Raw genomic sequence first — 20,180 nt, 5'->3', positions numbered from 1 at the left:
GATCGCAAACCTTCAAGTGCTGACGCGAGATGACGCATGCGCCGCGTGTTTCCGTAGAAACACAAAAAATTCCAATCATCTTAAAGGCGACTAATTGGAAATTCTGAAAACACGACACCTTTAAGTTACTAATAATTTTTCGTAAGAAGCGAATTTGTCGTTGATTAGTCGCGTTTCTTTGTAAAACCACGTGGGGGGCAAGGGACGTTTTGTCGATACTCGATTACGTCACGTTGCCTAGCAACCGTGACAACTTATGCGGCGAGATGAAGCAGCACTTTTGTTACACGTAGCGTAATAAAAACGAAAACGAGGGATGGCAGAGGAACAGGACACTCTCGAATACTACATTAGGTTCCCCAGTCCCTCCCAGCAAAGCGCGAACTTTTCCCAGGAGAAAACCCCGATCGTAATCCTCTTCGGCTGGGCCGGATGTCAGGACCGCTACTTGAGGAAGTACTCGCAGCTCTACGAGGAATGGGGGTACGTACCGACCTAACGCTCGCTTAAAAAAATCTGACGGGCGCATTCCAGCCTGATCACCCTGCGGTACTGCGCGCCCGTCAAGTTCATACTGTGGAAACGGAACGAGCTGCGAAAGATCGGGGAACGTATCGTCAAATTACTGGTCGACATGAACTTCGAAAGTCACCCCGTGGTAGTCCATTGCTTCTCGAACGGGGGCGCCTTCCTCTACCACAACTTCGTGCTGGCGCTTCGGCACGCCCCGAAACCGATCAAAGTAAGTGCCCCACTGTTGTACAATCATTGTCAATTACGCAGGTTAAAGGTGTGATATTCGACTCGGGCCCCGGACCGAGACGTTTCGTCAGCCTCTACCGCGCGATCTCCGCAATAATCAGCGGCAACGTAATTTACAACTTCGTAATCGCCGCCCTGCTCACGTCGTTTTTAATCGTCGTATGGGAGTGTGAAGTAAGTGGAACGCTAAGAAATTCGTGCCGACACCCCGTTTTTCAGATATTGAAAAGTTACTTCGTCAACGACGACTACCAGTCCGATCCGATCGAGTATCTGAAGATCGAGGACAACAAGTGCCCCCAGTATTTTATTTATTCGAAAGCCGATAAACTAATATTTTACGAGGTAAGGTTTAATTGCCACTCGGACAAACTTTATGGGTAATTAAACGTTTTTAGGACGTGGAAAATTTTATTAATATTCGAAGGAATAACGGAGTAGACGTTTCAGTATTAACTTTCGATGACAGTCCACACGTGAAACATTATGCACATTATAAGAACGAATACAGCGAAGGCGTCAATAACTTTTTAGTGGGCTGTTTGAAGAATTAGCGGGTGATGGAAGGGGGGAGCACAATTAGTAGTTTAATGAGTAGACATTCCGTTTTAAATGCTTTCACAGATACAGAGCTGTAGATTATTTATTGTTAATTTATTTAAATAAATTGTTATAATAGTTGTAAGAGAATTTGAAAAATGATTCCTGCTACTGCACCTCATGGAAATAGACGTTTTTGTACCGGAGACTGACGAACAGGAGACTCTGCATTTGATGGGGTCCCAAAGAGCCGCTGGCACCAGCTAGTATGTGCCTATAGACCGAATTGTGACGGCCTCCTCCAAGGAGCTCTCTAAGCTCAGTTTTACTAGACAAGACCGAGCTACTATCAGACAGCTAGTTGATAATATGAACAAAAACAGGATAGCTCTTACCACAATGGCGTACGAGCTGGCTATCAATAAGGCGATGTGCCAAAGTCCCCAAACAATGCTGGCAAGGGAATCAGCGGCAAGTCATGGTGCACACACTTTCTGAGTGTACACCCAGCTCCAAAAACGCACACTTTGCTGAAGCTACCCAATTGTGATCAACAGGACCTCAAAAACCGACAGTCCGGAAAGATACCTTCACCACGAGGGTAGAAGTCAAAGAGGTGAAGGAACAAACACCCGAAGCAATAGCCACCAGATAGTTGGGGTCGTTACATCCGTAACTGATACTGGCAGGAGTGGACGCCGCGGGTACTCACCAGCGATATGGCAATAGAGAGCCTCCTGACTCAAAACGACGGGGTATTTGAGGAAGGGTTCAAAGAGGCAGAATCAGAATAGCAGGCATATTAATCTGAACCTGAAAAATTTGTGTTTTTCATCGTTGGGACACAAGGGGCGGAGGGGCGCGCTTAGGCTCGATTTGAGTTTCTCTACAGTTAGACCGGTTCCGGTATGTATCACAAGTTGCCTATCCATCGTGCATTTCTCAAAAATAAGAATAGGGTAGGAATTTTTTCATCTCGTAAGTTGGTAGCAGCGTTGGAATGACAACCGCACACTGCGGCGCAGGTAACGCCACCTATTGCGCATGCAGTCAGTTAATCATGGTACGTTGGTGGTAGATGCGTCCCTAATGGCGGATTGTTATTTATCGGAAAAAATAAATAAGGGGTGATGTTTTCGCGTGAGCGTAATTCAGTTCAGCCGGTCGTTTAATCGATAAATAGAAAAGTGTCTTCGTAAAATTATTCCGATGGCGACCTTGCCTTTACCGTTTGATTGAGAAAATGACTACGTGATGTTGTGTAAATCTATTATGGCCGCGGTTCATGTAATACAATTGCTAATTTAAGTAAATATTATCGTTTAAGTAAACATAGTGGAATCGGGAACGGACAGTGATAAGTATAGATTACTGGTTTAGCAGGAAAATAAGTGAGAAATATGGCTGACCCAAATACACCCCGTTTTCCAAAGTGAGTAGTCCACACACTTCTTCAGGTAACAAAAACACTGACCGATTTTCTAGGATAATGGTATTCAGACCGACTTGGGACGAATTCAAGGACTTTGCCAAGTATGTTGAGTATATGGAGTCGATGGGCGCACACAAGGCGGGCGTTGCGAAGGTAGTTATTGCGTTTCTCGCGAACTTAACCTAACACCGTCGACATTGTAGGTCATACCTCCGCCCGAATGGGTTCCACGCAAATCCGGGTATCAGCTTCAGGATCTCGAAGTGACAATACCGGCGCCGATCTGTCAGGTTGTCACGGGCAAGCAGGGATTGTACCAGCAGATCAACATACAGAAAAAGTCGATGACCGTGCAACAGTATCACGATTTGGCCACGTCCGATCGTTATAACACGCCGAGGCATTTCGATTACGAAGACTTAGAACGCAAGTATTGGAAGAACATCACATATGTCGCCCCGATTTACGGCGCCGACGTCTCGGGAAGCTTAACCGATCCGAACGTCAACGTAAGTGATGCGAAAGTGTACTGCTCGTTTTAATCTCGTCGACTTGTAGGAGTGGAACATTAACCGGTTAGGTACGATATTGGATTACGTTAATGAGGATTACGGTATATCGATCGACGGCGTGAACACCGCATATTTATATTTCGGCATGTGGAAAACGACCTTCCCGTGGCACACCGAGGACATGGACTTGTATTCGATCAATTACCTACACTTTGGCGCCCCGAAAACTTGGTACGCGATTCCGCCCGAGCACGGACGAAGATTGGAACGTCTCGCCAACGGATTTTTCCCGAGCAGTTATCAGACTTGTCAGGCGTTCTTGCGGCACAAAATGACCCTGATTTCGCCGCAGATTTTGAAGCAGTATTCGATCCCGTATAATAAGGTAAGATTTTCGGCTTTCGGTTCCCGGCTTATTACGTGTAAAATTGTAGATCACTCAGGAGCAGGGCGAAATCATGATCACCTTCCCGTACGGTTACCACGCCGGTTTTAATCACGGATTTAATTGCGCCGAGTCCACGAATTTTGCATGTCCGCGATGGGTTGAGTACGGGAAACGAGCGTCTCAATGCACCTGCAGCAAGGACATGGTTAAAATTTCGATGGACACCTTCGTGAAACGTTTTCAGCCGGATAGGTAAGTCGAGAGGTCAAGTGGCGCGCAGGGTTTAGCGAGATATTTTCGATAGGTACGAGAAGTGGTTGCAAGGGGTCGATATCGGTCCGCATCCCGAGGAGCCCAATAAGCAGGTGGCGGCCCCGCATCCGATGCCGCAAGATATTCTCTGTAATAAGAATAACACGTCGCTACCTTTGAGTTTTCTCGAAGCGCCGATCAAGAAGAGTCCGTTCGTTAAGCGGGCCAGAGCTATGGGATACACTGGACAGTAAGTTTTTAACGAGAGGCGGTTCATAACTGCAAAATTTTGAAACGATACAAATTTACACACTACAGTGCCACCAAGCTTACAATGTTGCGTGATGAGTTGCATAACATCAAGGGGCAAGAGTTAAATTATTTATTTGTACAATACTTGATGTTGTCATGACTATTTTCTCAGCTATTTTAGTTAAATTTCTATCAGGAATGAATACATTCAGCAACAAATGATCTGGTAAGACCATTTGTGAACCAGGTAAGTATTCTCTTTGAATACGGTTTGTACTTCAGCTCATGAAAATCAGTCTAGCCGTTCTTAAGTTATAAGTAGTGTACGTAACACTCTGCTAATGCCATTACAGTGTGCACATTTTAAATTCTTTGGGGTTTTGCAAGTTAAGAGATCTTTCAAAATCACACTGTACACATTTTAAACATTTAAAAGTACTGTGAGTTAACTTAACTTTGCATTGTATAATCACATTAGGCACAGTTTAAATCCTCAGGGGCCTTGTGTATTAAGACATGTAGTATATGATTTATTGCAATCACTGTGTGTACTTTAAGGATTTGGAAGTATTGTGAGATGTCTACTTAAATTTGATTTCCCATTTCTTGCATAATCACACTGTGCAGATTTTAAATAGTGGAAAGTGCTTTGTAGTTCATTGTATAATCACATCACATTTTAAATCCTCCAATGCCTTGTATTTCAACACATTGTAGTCATTTGTTGCAATCACACTGTACACACCACACTTTTATATACAGGGTGAGTTTCACTATGGGGTCTCGTAAAATACGGTAAATTTTTTTTCAACTTTCTGACGGTGCTAAAACATTTTTATGGCCTGGATTGTGAGTAGAGCACATCAACTTTCATACTTTTTATGGACGCCATATTGGATTTTTACGTCGCTTAAAAAATTACAAACCAGTGATTCCAAATACTTAGGATATCTTGCATTTTTGCCTTAAAGTTTACTTAATGGCAATAATTCCATTGTTTGAAAATAGATCAACGCCAACGTTTTCTTTTTAGTGTATCTTCGCTAGCAGAGTTACAATAAACAAAAAAATTGTCCATAATTTTGCCCATGAAGCGACTTTGTATTTCTTACGGTTTACGACATGCCCATAGTGAAAGTGAAAAATAACTCACCCTGTATACCTACTCCATACCTACAGCCACTAAATCTGTGCCAAAACATGTGAGAGAAATAGCCAACAGTAGAACACCGAGTTGTAGTTCATACCTGACAGATTTGAAATTCTTGCTGGTCTGGTCTATTAACAAATATGTTTTAAAATTGGATTTATACTTAGTGATAAAATCACACTGGTCACATTTCGAATCATTGACAGGGCCCCTGTTTTGTTAGATGTTAAGGCTGGATTTATGTTTGGTGACGAAAGCGCACCGGGCGCACATCTTGTATGTTAATAAATGTACTTTATAATTAGATTTATCATTCGTTGTATAGTCACACTGGACACATTTTAAATTCTTGGTAGTCTTGTGGGTCAAAAAGTTTCATATTCGGTGTTTTACTTATGGTTCAAAATATACCTGTTAGGTGTGTTGGAACAGATGCTCCTTATTAAAAATAAAGGCCATCTATGTATATACAGGGTGTTAATTAATGTCATGCAGATATTTTAAAGGGTGATAGTACTCATCAAAATAAGAAAAAAAAATGCAAATATGAAATATGAACGGTCTAAAAGGGCGTCGTTTGCATTATACAGGGTGGCAAAGAAACTGTGACACTGTGTATATTGCGACCAACTATGTTGACTTCTCATACTCAGAACAGCAAAACTCTCCCCCATTATCTAAAATACTTAATTTTGTCCCGTTTTGATTTTCCACTAAAGACTTAGTGTTTTTTCAAAAAATAAATGAATCTTAATGCAACTTTTAATTATTTCTTAATAATTTTCTCAAGGTACAGGGTGGTCCACTTTCTTATGGAAACACCCTTTATTTTAAGAGACAAAACTGGACCTATGTGTGATACAGACAGAGTTCAGTATTGGTCTTATGGAAGGTAGTGTTGTCAAATGTGTTGTTCTCTCTCAAAAAAACGCGGGTTGAAGAAATCTATTAGTATAACAATGGCAGGCCATTAAGTATCAATAATAAATCAATACAACGGTTTAGACAGGCATAAGAGACAGACAAACATATTTATTTATATAGATAATTGCAGACCCGCCGAACGTATCGTCTATCCCGGCGAACGTTGTACCGGGTGACCCAATAAGACTGTTCCTCGGCCATATCTCGGAAACCGTTCGTCGTATGACTTAGGGGTAAAAAAAATTATTGGGTAAACTGGGTATGAAGAATCGCTGGAAAATATTTCCGCAAGGTCTAAAAATGACCACCAGATGGCGTAACTGCAATCTTAAATTTTAAAATTGCATTTTCTTTAAATTTCGCGTAATAAACTAAACATTCTTTTTTCACATTTTTAAAGACAATCAGTTTATCTATCATTTTCGTAAAAACAAAAACTCAGTTATTTCAAAAACAAAGATGGCGTGGGGCGTTCAACTGTTTTTGCAATAACATGCTTTAACTTCTTAACCGTTTGACCGATTGTAACAAATTTGGTATCGTTGAAAAGAGCATTCCTTGGGTTGGGCAACAAGAATCAACCAATAGTTAATTTAGTTGAATCCTTCTTCGCCAGGGGGCTAGTTTTGACACTATGATCCAAAATCCTAAAATAATCAAATGGAATGATATGACTTTTTCTTTATGAAAAAGTAGCCAAATACCACCCAAAGAGGCCAGTGAAAACAGTTTTTCAAAATTTCGTTCCTAACCTAAAATATTGGGAAAGTGAGATTAATTAATTCATTCATAAAAATGCTTAAATTGTATCTTATTTGACGTATTTCCGGTATTTGTCGATGGCGCGAAGATTGTTTGGAAAAGGACCCTACACTTTTAGGTAGGCCTTGGAAAATTAAACAAATGAAACACGATGTATTGTAAAATAATAACAGCCGTAATTTGTAAATTATTCTGCTGTGTTTACATTTAGAAAGTGCAGTTTTTTGAATTTGTAATATTTTCTAAAATGCCGATTTCTAACCAAGAAGCATTTTTAATATGCGATGGTTCGTTGTCTATTCGGATAACGCAAATAGAAGATGCGGACAGCGATGGTCGCATTTTGAAAATACTCAAAATATATCGCCAGCATATTAAAAGCTTCTTGGTTAGAAATCGACATTTTAGAAAAGATTACAAATTCAAAAAACTGCACTTTCTGAATGTAAACACAGCAGAATAATTTACAAATTACGGCTGTTATTATTTTACAATACATCGTGTTTCATTTGTTTAATTTTCCAAGGCCTACCTAAAAGTGTAGGGTGCTTTTCTTTCGCGTCATCGATGAATACCGGAAATACGTAAAAAGTAAATTTAAGATACAATTTAAGTATTTTAATTAATTAATCTGATTATCCCAATATTGGAGATTAGGAACGAGATTTTGAAAAACGATTTTCACTGGCCTCTTTGGATGTTATTTGGCTACTTTTTGATAAAGGAAAAGTCATATCATTCCATTTGATTTTTTTAAATTTTTTTAGGATTTTGGGTCATAGTGTCAAAACTAATCCCCTGGCGGAGAAGGATTTAACTAATTTAACTATATTTTGGTTGATTCTCATTGCCCAAGGAAGGCTCTTTTCAACCATACCAAATTTGTTAAAATCGCCCAAACCGTTAAGAAGTTAAAGCAGGTTATTGCAAAAAAATTGAACGCCTCACATCATCTTGTGAAATAACTGAGTTATTGTTTTTACGGAAATGATAGATTAACTGGTTCTCTTTAAAAATGTGAAAAAACATTTTTACGCCCACTGTTGGTCATTTTTAGAACTTGAAAATATTTTCCAGCGATTCTTAATGACCGATTCACCCAATAATTTTTTTATCCCTGTCATATGACGAATGGTTCTATAGAGATATGGCCGAGGAACAGTCTTATTGGTTCACCCTGTACCTATATATGGCTACATTGCCTATCATTTCAATATAATGCCATTACAATGTACACATTTTAAATGTTTGAGGGTTTATAAGTTAAGAGATGCCGTTTCAGGGCATGGTGGTGATTGCAAATTCACACTGTGCACATTTTAAATCCGGTGAAGAGATGTCGTGAAATATATTGAAGATTTGTTGCAAAATTACAATGTGTCCACTTTAAATATTTTGAAGTATTGCGAGTCAACACATATCTACTTAAATTTGATTTCTCGTTCATCGCATTATCACACTGTGCACATTTTAAATTCTTTCTATCAGTGCTTTGTTATGCCCATTGGTGATGACTGTTGTATCGTCTGCGAAGAGTAGTGTTTACATGTAACAATTTGTTGTTTCAGTATTTATTGTCAACATAGACATGTGTTGGTGTAAAGTTGTTATCGTAGACAAGTCTTTAATGAAGATTTGAAATAGTGTTCGCGAAAAATGGGTGACGAATTTGAATCCAGAACAAACTTAGTTGAGGTTTGACTTATTTAGTGGAGTAGTTACCAATGTTCCCCAGTTTTCTCGCATACGCATGAAAAGTCCGAAATTACCTTTCCAACTTAGGGTTTTGACAACCAAAAAAGCTCGAATTAATTGTCTTTAACCTTTTTACCGGTTGTCGTTTAATGTAGATCTTATAACACCCCATATATACAATAGAGGTGCACAGTTTTGATTGATCAGCTTGTTTTTTAACGTAACTAGCCACTCCAAATACTCGCCGATCTGAAAAACCCAAAGGCCCCCCCCCCCTAGAAGCTGCGTTTTTTTAAGTGGGTAGATATAGCGGAGAGTCCCCCTCCTCTACTCCATAGCGACGGAAGAACGGGCAACACTGTAACGCTTACTTGTACCAATGATGGTCCTGAAGGGCGAAGAAGAATTTTGGAAACGAAATGTCCTTTTGGCGGGATTTATCCGATTTTGATAAAATTTGAGATGTGATGATTTAATTTCTAGACTGCTGTAATTGTTGAAGTTCCAGTCACTGAGGAAGCACATGTCGGACATTATTTAAAAATTTGTTTACATTTTCCGGGACATTGCGAGCTTGGTGGCACTGTATAAAAAGGTCTTAAAGAATCAAGATTGTGTGTTTTTCTTGTTCCTACTATCTTCTCGTCTTACCCCTGGTATTAACTCGGTGCAAATGTGTTCAGGTTTTCTCTGGCCGAGTTTCCTGCCGAATTACAAATGGAGTTGATGGAAGAAGATCTGGAGGCGGGTCAAAGCGAGGTTCCTCCCGACGAGCAGCAGCTCGAAGTCCTCGAGGACATTTGGTTGAAGGCGGGCGAAATCGACGTCGACGAGGCGTCGATTTACGATTCGGGATATAACGTCGGTCAGCGTCGTAAGCCGGTCGTGAAACGTCGCAAGGATATGGACGGAAATTTCCACCCGCGATCGGGCGGACGCCGGTCGAGATCTCGGCGGAAAGACAGAGGATTGGTTAGGATTAAGCGGAAGAAGCTAAGCGACGGGGACAATTTGGATTCGCTGTACGCGACAATTTCGAACACCAACAAGAAGGTGTGCGGAAAAATCGTCGCTCCGCTTAATCTACTTAAAGACGAAAACAGCAGCAGCAGCAGCACTAGTACCGAAGATCTAATTAAGAGCTTGGTAGAGGAGCAGACCCAGAAATTAAACATTAACGACGAACGCGACATGCTAATTAAGTCTTTGCTCGAACAGAAAAAGGACGACCTCCACAAACACAAGCACCTCAAGCACAAAGACAGTTGCAGGAAGTTTAAGAAACCCATGGATCAAGCCGGCCCATCACGGTCTATTCCAGACTACAACAGACAGAATGACCACGAGAGTGTTACGAACGTCATTGACGACATCATCAAACGAGCGACCATCGAACACGCAGAGAAATTACAGCAGGAGGCGGAAGAATCCGAGAACATGAAGGGAATTAAAACGCCCCCGCTCAGCTTCAGCCCCGGATGCGACCTATTGGAAATCTCGCACAAGCGCGGCCCGTACGGAAAGCGCTCGCCGCGCGACCCCAACAAGATCCAAGTCAAACGGAAGAGCATCGAGATGAAAATCAAAGTGGAAGATTCCGACATGGAGATACGCACCATTAAACACGAGAATCAGAACGACGCGGGAATCCTCACCGTCGTACCGCCGGTCATCAAACCCGCCCCCCACCCTCCCGGCTTTACCGGCGGCCCCGGCTACGAAAACGCGTTCCTCTCGTTCCTGAAGAAAGGTCCCCCGCCGTCACCGCCGAAGTCCGCCGAGAAAAACGACGCCCTCGACGTCCAGCGAAATCTGGATAAGGTCGTCCAGGTGAAACGCTCGTACAAAATTCCTAAGAAAACGACGATACAATCCGTTGCCAAGCCGGAACTCAACGTCACCAGGTCAATTCTGAAACCGCTCCTCACCTACAAAGGTCCCATGTCCAACAAGAACAACTTCGCCTCGATTAAGGCGCTGCACGGATCCGACATGGTCATCACGCCGCTACCCCCGAAGGACGTGTACTCGAAGAAGATAACGATCGGCAGTCCGGGCGATCAGCTCATCATCACCAAGGACAAGAACACGGCGGCGAAGAGCGCCCTCATCTCGTTACTCATGGATAAGTCCCGTAGAAGCGGCGTAATGTCGACGCCCAAACCGCCGATCATATCGCCGTACGTCACGCCGGCCAGAAAAATCGACATACTCAGCACGAGGCTCGAACCCACAATCGACGAGAAGGACAGGCTGCTGTGCGAGAGAATACAAAAGGGCGCCGCGAACATACGCGAGGTTTTGAAGACGCCGAAGCCGTCGTCGCGGAAGCCGAAGGGCGAACCTAAGAAGCGAGGACGCAAACCGAGATCGTACTATGAGAATCTACAATTGGAGCAGGTATGTTTATTATTTACTTTTTGCGCCCCGCGTCCTACGCTGGTCATCCCCCGTTGTTCCATTCTGTATAATATTGTGTGAGGTTAGTTAATTTGGTTTGCTACAACTGTTTTATATTAATACCATCGTTTATTCATTATAAGCCGTTCCACCTAGTTGACTGAGTGTTTTTACATAATGCCCCGTACGCAGACGGTCGATAAATGCCAGTCGCATTAGATTAGATAACGCCGTGTGCGAAAGAACGCGTCCCCACTTACGCCGAAATAAGGCGCACATCATTGAGCACCTGCATCTTCCGTCATGTGCATTTTCGTTGAAATTAGTTAAAGAAATTCAAGTGAAATAAACCAACTTTTTGTTTATTCGTAAATTACCCACCAGATCTGCACTTAATTGAAATTATACCACATACAGAGTAGCTCAAAAAAATAACGTCTACGTGACTTAGTTTACAGCACATTTCCCCCCTGTATGTGGATAGTAGTGAATGGCAATTCAAAACATAACCATAATTGAGCAAATATTTACAGTTTAGTACCGGGACGGTCTGAGGAGTAATAAAACCCCGGCATATACAAAAATTCAATTACCTTTTCGCAAAGACTACCATGAGATCATCAGGGGTGAGATAGAAGCTCCACCATGCTCTCCTTTGCTAAGGGCACTCACAGCTGGGGGGCATTCCATACCCCTCAGACTCCTGGTACTATGTTCGACTGTCCTTCTAAAAAGCTCTTACGAGAGTGATGCCTGAGCGATTTTGACAATATACTCAGAGTGTGTGTGTGTGGAGGGGGGGGGGGAATGGAACACCCTCCAGCACATACGAAAATTTGATTATTGTTTTGCAAAAACTTCCAAAAGTGCGATAAGGGTGAGATGGAAAGAATTATCGAGATCTCCTTTGCCGAGGATACTTACTGCTAACCCCAAACCCCCTCCCCCCGTACTCTGTTTGACGGTTCTTTAAAAAACTACCATAAGAGTGCGGGGGGGGGGGGTCTGGGGACATACAAACATTTGACTACCCTTTTACAAAGATACTATCAGGAGAACTATCGAGCTCTCCTTTGTCGAGGGTACTTACTACTAACCACCAAACCCCCTGGTACCATGTTTGACTGTCAAACCCCCCCCCCCCTCCCCAACACATTCGATTACCTTTTCGCAAAGACTACCATGAGAGCACCAGGGGTGAGATGAAGCACTACTGAGCTCTCCGTTACTGGGGGTATTCCATGCCCCTCAGACCTCCAGTACTCTGTTCCACTGTCCTTCAAAAAAGCTCTTATGAGAGTTTGATGTCTGAGCGATTTTGACAATGCACTCAGAGTGTGTGGGAGGGGGGGAGGTATGGAACACCCTCCAGCACAATTTGATTACCATTTTGCAAAAACTTCCAAAAGTGCGCTAAGGGTGAGATAGACGGAATTATGGAGACCTTCTTTGCTGAGAATACTTACTGCAAACCCCCCTCCCCCGATACTCTGTTTGACGGTTCTTTAAAAAACTACCATGAGTGTTGAAATTTGATTGATTTTGAGAATGCTTAGTATCGGGGGGGGGGGGAGTCTGGGGACATACAAACATTTGACTACCCTTTTACAAAGACTATCAGGAGAATGCAAGGGGCGAGATAGAAACAACTATCGAGCTCTCCTTTGTCAAGGGTACTTACTACTAACCGCCAAACCCCCTGGTAATGTTTGACTGTCAATAAACCCCACCCCCCCCTTCCCAAACACATAAAACATTCGATTACCTTTTCGCAAAGACTACCATGAGAGCACCAGGGGTGAGATGAAGCACTACTGAGCTCTCCTTTGCTGGGGGTATTCCATGCCCCTCAGACCCCCTAGTACTATGTTCGACTGTCTTTCAAAAAAGCTCTTATGACTGTGATGTCTGCACTCAGAGTGTGTGTGGGAGAGGGGGGGGGGGGGGATAAAACTTACGAAAATTTGATTATTGTTTTGCAAAAACTTCCAGAAGTGTGTTAAGGGTGAGATAGAAAGAATTATCGAGACCTCCTTTGCCGAGGATACTTACCGGCGACCCCCAAACCCCTCTCCTCCGGTACTCTATTTGGCGGTTCTTAAAAAACTTATGAGCGTGTTGAAATGTGACTTGATATTGGGAATGAACTTAGTCCCGAGGGTCTGGAGGGTATGGAATACCAATATCCCCCCCCCCCAGCACATACAAACATTTAATTATCCTTTTACAAAAACTACCAGAAGAGTGCTAGGGGTGAGATAGAAAGACCTATCGAGCCTTCCTTTGCCGAGGGTACTTACTACACCCCCCCCCCCTGCTATGTTTGACTGTCCTTTAAAAAACTATCATGAGAATGTTGAAGTTTGAGTGATTTTGAGAATGAACTTAGTACGGGGGGTGGTCTGGGCACATAGTAACATTTGACTACCCTTTTACAAAGACTATCCGGGGACTGCAAGGGGTGAGATACAAACAACAATTGAGCCATCTTTTGCCGCCTAGTGTACTCACTACTGACCTCCACCCCCACCCCCCCCACCCCCCGGTATTATGCTTGACTGTTCTTTAAAAAACTATCACAAAAAAACATTTGACTACCTTTTTACAAAGACTATCAGGAGAGTTCAAGGGGCGGAATAGAAACAACTATCGAGCCCTCCTTTGCCAAGGGTACTTACTGCCGCCCCCAAACTTCCCGGTACTATGTTTGACTGTCAATAAACTGTCAAGGGTACTTACTGCTGACCCCCAAACCTACTGGTACTATGATTGACTGCCCTTTAAAAGACTTTTACTAGAGTGTTGAAGTCTGAGCAATTTTGAGAATTAACTTATTAGGGGGGTGGGGGGTTTGAAATACCCCTCAGCACATACAAACATCTGCGTACCTTTTCCCAATGACCACCAGGAGAGTGCAAGGGGTGAGATAGAAAGAACTATTGACACCTCCTTTGCCAAAGGTACTTACCGTTGACCCTCACCCTCCCCCCCCTACTATTTTCGATTGTCCATTAAAAACGTTGAAATTTGAAGGACATTGAGAACGAACTTAGTACTGGTGGGTATGGATTAACCCCCCCCCTTGCACATACACACATTTAATTAATTACCCTTTCGCAAAGACTATCAGGAGAGTGCAAGAACAATTGAACCTCCCTCTGTCGAGGGCACTTACTACTGGCTCCCAAACCCCCGGTACTACCTTTGACTATCATGAGAATGTTGAAATTTGAGCGATTTTGAAAATGTACTTAGTACTGGGGGGGGGGGGGGTATAGACTTCCCTCTAGCATATATGAAACAAGGTGCATGAGCGCATGAAACGTTGCTGCTCGAGAGAACACAGACAGCTGTTTCTTTCTAATAAGATGCGCGGTTGCTAGCTCTAAAAAGTGTGCGCATTATCGTAGGTTGTATATACAGGGTGGAACAGCCCAGTTTAAAAGGACAGCCACAGAATAGGTCTACGCATTGTTCTAATATCTTATACTATAGCGGTAAAATATTGATTCTGTGGACTAAGCCGACTTATTCTCCGGGGAAAATTGAAATTACTCAATCTAACAATGCCATTTTTTGAATGTATAAAGTAAAGTCACTAAATATTTTTGCTTTGCTTATCTGTTCAATGATTAGGGTTACATACCAATGGCAAGCACTCCTACTGTTACACCGACAGTGCGATTTACACCTTAAAAAAAGGAATGTGTAAATGGCAAATAGTACAGCTATGTAATAATAATGATATTCATTGAAATTTATTACATAAAGACACTAAATATAGAAAGTACCCCAATCCATTGGGCTCGGAGAGAGAACGCATGATTTTTGCCCAAAAATGGCGGAAGTTTCCAGATTCTAGTAACTTTAATGTTAGAGATTGTTCCACCTGTTTGGAGATATCTGTATATATTTTTATAAAACATGACAGTACTATGAAGTTAGGTTATAAAAAATGACAGCTATTCAGATTTTATTTGTCAATTTTTTTAAGTTGGCAGCAAAGTATAAAGGTTACGCCGCGCCGTCTGTCGGCAGTAAATTGTATTGTAGGGTTTGGAACTAAGATAAGAAATATTTAAAGCGACACTTTTACTCAACACGCCCTCTGGACGTTACCCAAAGTACTAACTGTGGGTGAAATAACTATAAATGAATAAAGAGTGGTAATACACAATTCTATATTATTTAGATGAATGCGCTACAGAAACAGAAAATCGACAACGATCCGCCTCCTCCCACAATACCGGAAGTTCAACAAGAGCAAGACAAGTCACAAAGTGCACCTGAACCTGTTACAAACAATAACGTTAGTATCGACGAGCCCCTTCTCGCGAAGGACGACGCCTATTCGTGCATTCAAACGTCCGACGGTAGCGTGACGTTGTACGCCGGTGATCAGGAGGACGCGATGGCGTGCCCGGACACGCCCGAAGAGGGTGTGGTCATCTACAAGCAGCAGGAGGAGTCAGTGCCCGAACTCGACTGCACGGCCCAGTTGTACGGGGCACCCCATCATCCGCTTCAATGTTCCGAAACGTCCAACGGAAGCATCACCTTGTATTCGGGTCACGAGGAGGGGACGATGACGCAAATTGCCTGCGCCGAAACGTCGGACGGCGACATGCCGATCTACACGAGTAGCCAGGAGGAAATCTCGGAAACTTCCGACGGAAACTTGACCATCTATACGAACAATGAGGAGGAGACGACGGGAACTATGGACGTGAACTGTTCGTACGTGCAAACGGTCCCGATCACGGTCACGATACCCATCCAGCCCGTTCCGCAGTTCGTGCAGCAGACCAACGGGTTTGTCGTTCCGAGTGTAATACAAAATGTGCAATACGTACCGAATTCTTCCAACGTTTACAGTTATCAGGGCGTTTATCAGTACGCCTCGTCCGATTCGCTGCCGAGCAGCGTGGAACCCCAACCTTTGGCGCCCGAGCGCAAACGTCCCAACTTAATCTGGCAGGAGCAGGCGATGCACTACACCGTCAACAGGTGCGCGACCACGGAGACCGATCCCGATCGTCTATATCCCATGACGAAATCGGCGATCGTGCTACTGGACAATTGTGATAAGGACATCGTCAAGATCGATAATACCGAAGGTGATCTTATTGTCAGTAACACGGTCGAGATCGTCTCGAAAAGTCCCGAGGATTTCTCGGAAGATTCGAATCAGGAGAATATATGCGACAATATCACGAACAACAAGTGCCAGGCAATTTTGAATCGATTCACCAGTCTAAGCTCTTCCGATGACGACTATCTACGATTAAAGAAGTTAACCTTAAATCTTCCGAAACTGTACAGCAGCCTTTCGCGTAAGTTCAAAATCGACTGTAAACTCAGGGAGAAGGCGCTGAGACAGGCGATACTCTCGAAAATACTGGTGGAAAACGTTCCCGACTGCGACTACCAGCTGCAAAACGGCAAGAGCAAACTGCAACTATTTCCAAAGCACCGCGCGATCGTCGACTTGCTAAAGCGGCTCGATCAGATTCAAATCGAAAAGCAGAAGACAAAGTCGAATTTAGTGATAAATCTGCAGAGATTGCCGCCGGACTTCAAAACCGACCGGAAACGTAAAAAGACTGAGAGGACTAACGAAATCGGAACGTGCGAGGCGCGCGTCAACGTCACGCGCTTACCGATCCACTCCGAGTCCTTCTTCGATAAGTTTCAAGCGAAAATCATGAAGTCGCTCGGTTTCGAGACGTCGTACGCCGACAAGGAGAGATCGAGGTCGCCATCTGTGAGTCGCTTATTGAAACAGAAAAAGTTTGTAACCAAAGGTAACTCCCTTCCCTTAAAGCTGCAAGAGAAAATTAAACGTCTAACCCCACTAACCGTAAAAGTAACATTGAAAGATCTCAAACACGAGCCAAATAAGACCGAAACGCGTAACCCCGCCCCCTATTTGTGCTCGTCCGACGAGGAGGAGCCGCCGTACATCTCACGGAACAGTTCCGTTAATTTAAAGGTAAGCGACACGAGGTGTCCGCTGGGTGTCCTAACGAGCCGCTTGCAGGACTCGCGTCCGCTGACGATCAACGAGGAGGTATGGGCGAAGCACCGGAACGGGCGATTCTACCGCGGCAGAATCATCAGAAAGCATCCGACCGTATACTGCAGCGCTCACTTTCCGTGCGACGGCACGTTCACGAGCAACCTGTGCCTCGAGAACATAATGGACGTGAAGACGAAGGGCCTCCCGAAGATCGGCGACAAGATTCGCGTCAGATGGATGGACGGACTTATTTACGATGCGAGATTCGTCGGCGCGAGAACTACGTATTTGTATACGGTAAGTGAACGTGAAATCGCAATAATTCCAACAGCTTGCTCATCCTGCTTACCAAAATCTTTGAATTCTATCGCTTTACACACTTTTCGTGTAAAACTTTACAGGATTTTGTGTAACCTATAACGTTTGCATCATAAATAAAGCAGATCTGCTTTTGACAGTATTGATTTGAAGGTGGAATTCGGGTAACGTATCGATTTTGATGGGATCTGAGCACGTTCCCTAAATTTATTCTACAGCTATCATAAGAATTTCGTGCGCTAGAGGGAATGGCTGGGGGGTATTCCATACCCCCAGACCCCCCGGTGCTGCATACTCTCTTAGAACGTTCGGCCCTAAGGACTCCCATCATCTGGTGTTACATTCGATGGCCCTTTTTGAAAAAGGATGATCCAAGTGCCACAAGCACTAAATATTTTGGGGGAGAATGTTCAACCGGGAGGTCTGGGGGGGTGTAATGCCCTCTCAGAAAAAAGAATGATTCGGTGTTCCTTCTTCTACAACTATTATCAGAGTTTCCTGCGCTAGAGGGAATGGCTGGGGGTATTCCAGACCCCCCGGTGCTCCATACTCTCTCAGAACGTTCGGCCCTAAGGACTCCCATCATTTGGTGTTACATTTGATGGCCCTTTTTGAAAAAGTATGATCCAAGTGCCACAAGCACTAAATATTTTGGGGGAGAATGTTCAACCGGGGGTCTGGGGGGGGATATAATACCCCCCCAGAAAAAAGAATGATTCTGTTCCTTCTTCTACAACTATTATAAAAGTTTCCTGCGCTAGAGGGAATGGCTGGGGGGTATTCCAGACCCCCCGGTGCTCCATACTCTCGCAGAACGTTCGGTCCTAAGGACTCCCGTGATCTGGTGTTACATTCGATGGCCCTTTTCTGAAAAGTATGATCCAAGTACCAAAATCACTAAATATTTTGGGGGAGAATTTTCAACCGAGGGGCCAGGACCCCCCAGGAAAAAGAATGATTCAGTGTTCATTTTCCTACACCCCGTATAAGACTACTAGAGGGAATGACTGGGGGGATTCTTATATATATCTTATATTTTTTTATATTTGTGTGACAGGAGGAGAAGATGGTACTCTTGCGCTCTTGACCACCTTTGAGCAGCTCAAACTTTCTGTCATTTTTTTACCTTAACGCAATGCTAGTTGAAAACACACTGTATATTCTAATTTGGTTTTGAAATACTCTGTACGATAAGGTCTTATTGCAATGTGAATTTTGCAGGTGTTATTCGAGGACGAGAGTCAATTAGAGCTGAAATGTGATGTCATTTATCGCGTTACCGATCACTTGCCCAAGAGGATCATGGCGAAACTGGTAAGCGACGGTTCTCGCGTCCGACTCGCGCATTAAATTTTGTTTCCCCGCAGTCGCAGGCCAGCGTCATGAAGAACAGAGAGCACCTCTACGATCTCGAGCGAGAGTTGCCGCCGAAGCGACCGCCGAAACCAAAAAGAAAGTGAATACAAGCGGAGCTCCCAGTATTTTAACTTGTCTAAATTGCGATTCATATTATTTGAAGACTGAAGGTTAATTTTCCTTTCCGCTATAAATTTCGCAAGTAATATGTCTCCGAGAAATGTGATTTATAATTTATTTACGTTATAAAAGTTCATTTTTAATATTATTATTATTATTCTCTACTTTATTTTGATGAGAGTACGTGGTTTATTTGTAAAACTACACTTAGAGATTTACAATTTTTAGTAATCACCGTTAGCTTAATGGTACTTTGAATCATCTCGGTAATTTTGTATATATAAAGTTAACACGTAAGGATTAAGTAAATGGTTTTAGATTAAATGCGATGATTCTAATGTATAAATTTGTAACTCGATTATTTGTGTGTAAAATATATTTGAAAAATAGTTCGTTTTGATTAGGGCGGCCTTATTGTCTTCAAGGGCACCCTTGTACCGCGGAATTAAAAGAATTATGTAGCGTTTAAAAATTGACATCATATTTTGTAAACGACTTTACAGACTTAACAACATTTTCTAGGCTACACTGTATTTTACTGCGCATAAATACATTTTGCGACATCAGAAGTGGGATCGAATGAGCCGTTAAGAAGACCCAATTAGTAGTTAGGGTACCCGATAAATAGGCGAAAGGCGGCGACGCGATGTCCCTGGAAGCGCCAGTTGCAGTTGTGACGCCCCAACTTCTGAATAGCGAACTTCCCAGTGCCAACAGGCAGTTCGTTGGGTTGGCGTCATATTTCAGGCGGTTTATAAAAGACGCCAGTGGAGTATTTTAGCAGAACCACTGCACCCAGTGAACGGGGACCTTGGCGATGGTCGAGAGAATAAGACGTTTTAGGGTGTACTGGATTGGCGTGCGATTCAAGGTGGTAACCGATTGCGTGGCGCCAAGGGTTTTGAAAAGAAATCCTGTTCCTGGGATAGCTCGAGGGTGGCTAGCCATCCAGGAATATGTGACATAGAGATGGAACACCATCCTGGCGGCAGGATGCATAATTGAGCAGAAACCCGGTGACCGGGCATTAAGCCGCAGACAATAGGACGCCGTCATTGGGCCGCAAGACAGTAGATCGCAAAGAAAGTAAGCCGCAGACATTGGGACGTGGACGCGGATTTTAGGACGTAGACAGGAGGACGCAAACATTGGGACACGGACATTAGGAAGGAGACAACTTCCTCTTCGTGTAGGTTCTTCCCAGTCGGGTTCATGTTCTTCCATCGGGATGCTGTGGTAACTGATCTGGCCAATTCAGGCGGAAACCAGGGCGGCATAAACCTATTGAACCAGGCGAG

At 43.4% G+C, this 20,180-nt stretch overlaps 2 protein-coding genes across 4 annotated transcripts; both read left to right on the top strand.

The window, feature by feature from the left end:
* Window positions 1-29: 29 nt before the first annotated feature.
* On the top strand, window positions 30-1,443 carry LOC116160987 (transmembrane protein 53-A). 3 transcript variants are annotated; one of them, XM_031474151.1, is made up of 5 exons: window positions 30-483; window positions 535-742; window positions 791-936; window positions 982-1,107; window positions 1,161-1,443. In XM_031474151.1, the coding sequence occupies exons 1-5, from the start codon at window positions 433-435 to the stop codon at window positions 1,314-1,316; spliced, it is 687 nt and encodes a 228-aa protein (XP_031330011.1). In that variant the 5' UTR covers window positions 30-432; the 3' UTR covers window positions 1,317-1,443. The 3 variants fall into 3 exon arrangements, with proteins under 3 accessions (XP_031330011.1, XP_031330010.1, XP_031330009.1); XM_031474150.1 differs by having other exon boundaries at window positions 784-936; XM_031474149.1 differs by having other exon boundaries at window positions 784-1,107.
* A 901-nt stretch (window positions 1,444-2,344) lies between these two features.
* On the top strand, window positions 2,345-19,271 carry LOC116160982. The gene is made up of 11 exons (XM_031474142.1): window positions 2,345-2,734; window positions 2,788-2,887; window positions 2,938-3,243; window positions 3,293-3,631; window positions 3,681-3,886; window positions 3,939-4,136; window positions 9,353-11,069; window positions 15,262-17,061; window positions 17,110-17,385; window positions 18,628-18,720; window positions 18,774-19,271. The coding sequence occupies exons 1-11, from the start codon at window positions 2,703-2,705 to the stop codon at window positions 18,864-18,866; spliced, it is 5,160 nt and encodes a 1,719-aa protein (XP_031330002.1). The 5' UTR covers window positions 2,345-2,702; the 3' UTR covers window positions 18,867-19,271.
* Window positions 19,272-20,180: the final 909 nt, after the last annotated feature.

Source organism: Photinus pyralis, unplaced genomic scaffold (genome assembly GCF_008802855.1).
Source record: "Photinus pyralis isolate 1611_PpyrPB1 unplaced genomic scaffold, Ppyr1.3 Ppyr1.4_LG10, whole genome shotgun sequence".
NCBI lineage: Eukaryota > Metazoa > Arthropoda > Insecta > Coleoptera > Lampyridae > Photinus > Photinus pyralis.
Note: the sequence above shows the minus strand (reverse complement) of the source record. Positions and strands in the feature narration are given on the sequence as shown.

Bases quoted from the DNA above. Each gene is read 5' to 3' on its own strand.
- LOC116160987 (XM_031474149.1), top strand. From the start codon at position 317: ATGGCAGAGGAACAGGACACTCTCGAATACTACATTAGGTTCCCCAGT. The intron at 484-534 runs GTACGTACCGAC...GGCGCATTCCAG, and splicing joins CAGCTCTACGAGGAATGGGG to CCTGATCACCCTGCGGTACT. The intron at 743-783 runs GTAAGTGCCCCA...TCAATTACGCAG, and splicing joins ACGCCCCGAAACCGATCAAA to GTTAAAGGTGTGATATTCGA.
- LOC116160982 (XM_031474142.1), top strand. From the start codon at position 2,703: ATGGCTGACCCAAATACACCCCGTTTTCCAAA. The intron at 3,632-3,680 runs GTAAGATTTTCG...GTAAAATTGTAG, and splicing joins ATTCGATCCCGTATAATAAG to ATCACTCAGGAGCAGGGCGA. The intron at 11,070-15,261 runs GTATGTTTATTA...TATATTATTTAG, and splicing joins AGAATCTACAATTGGAGCAG to ATGAATGCGCTACAGAAACA.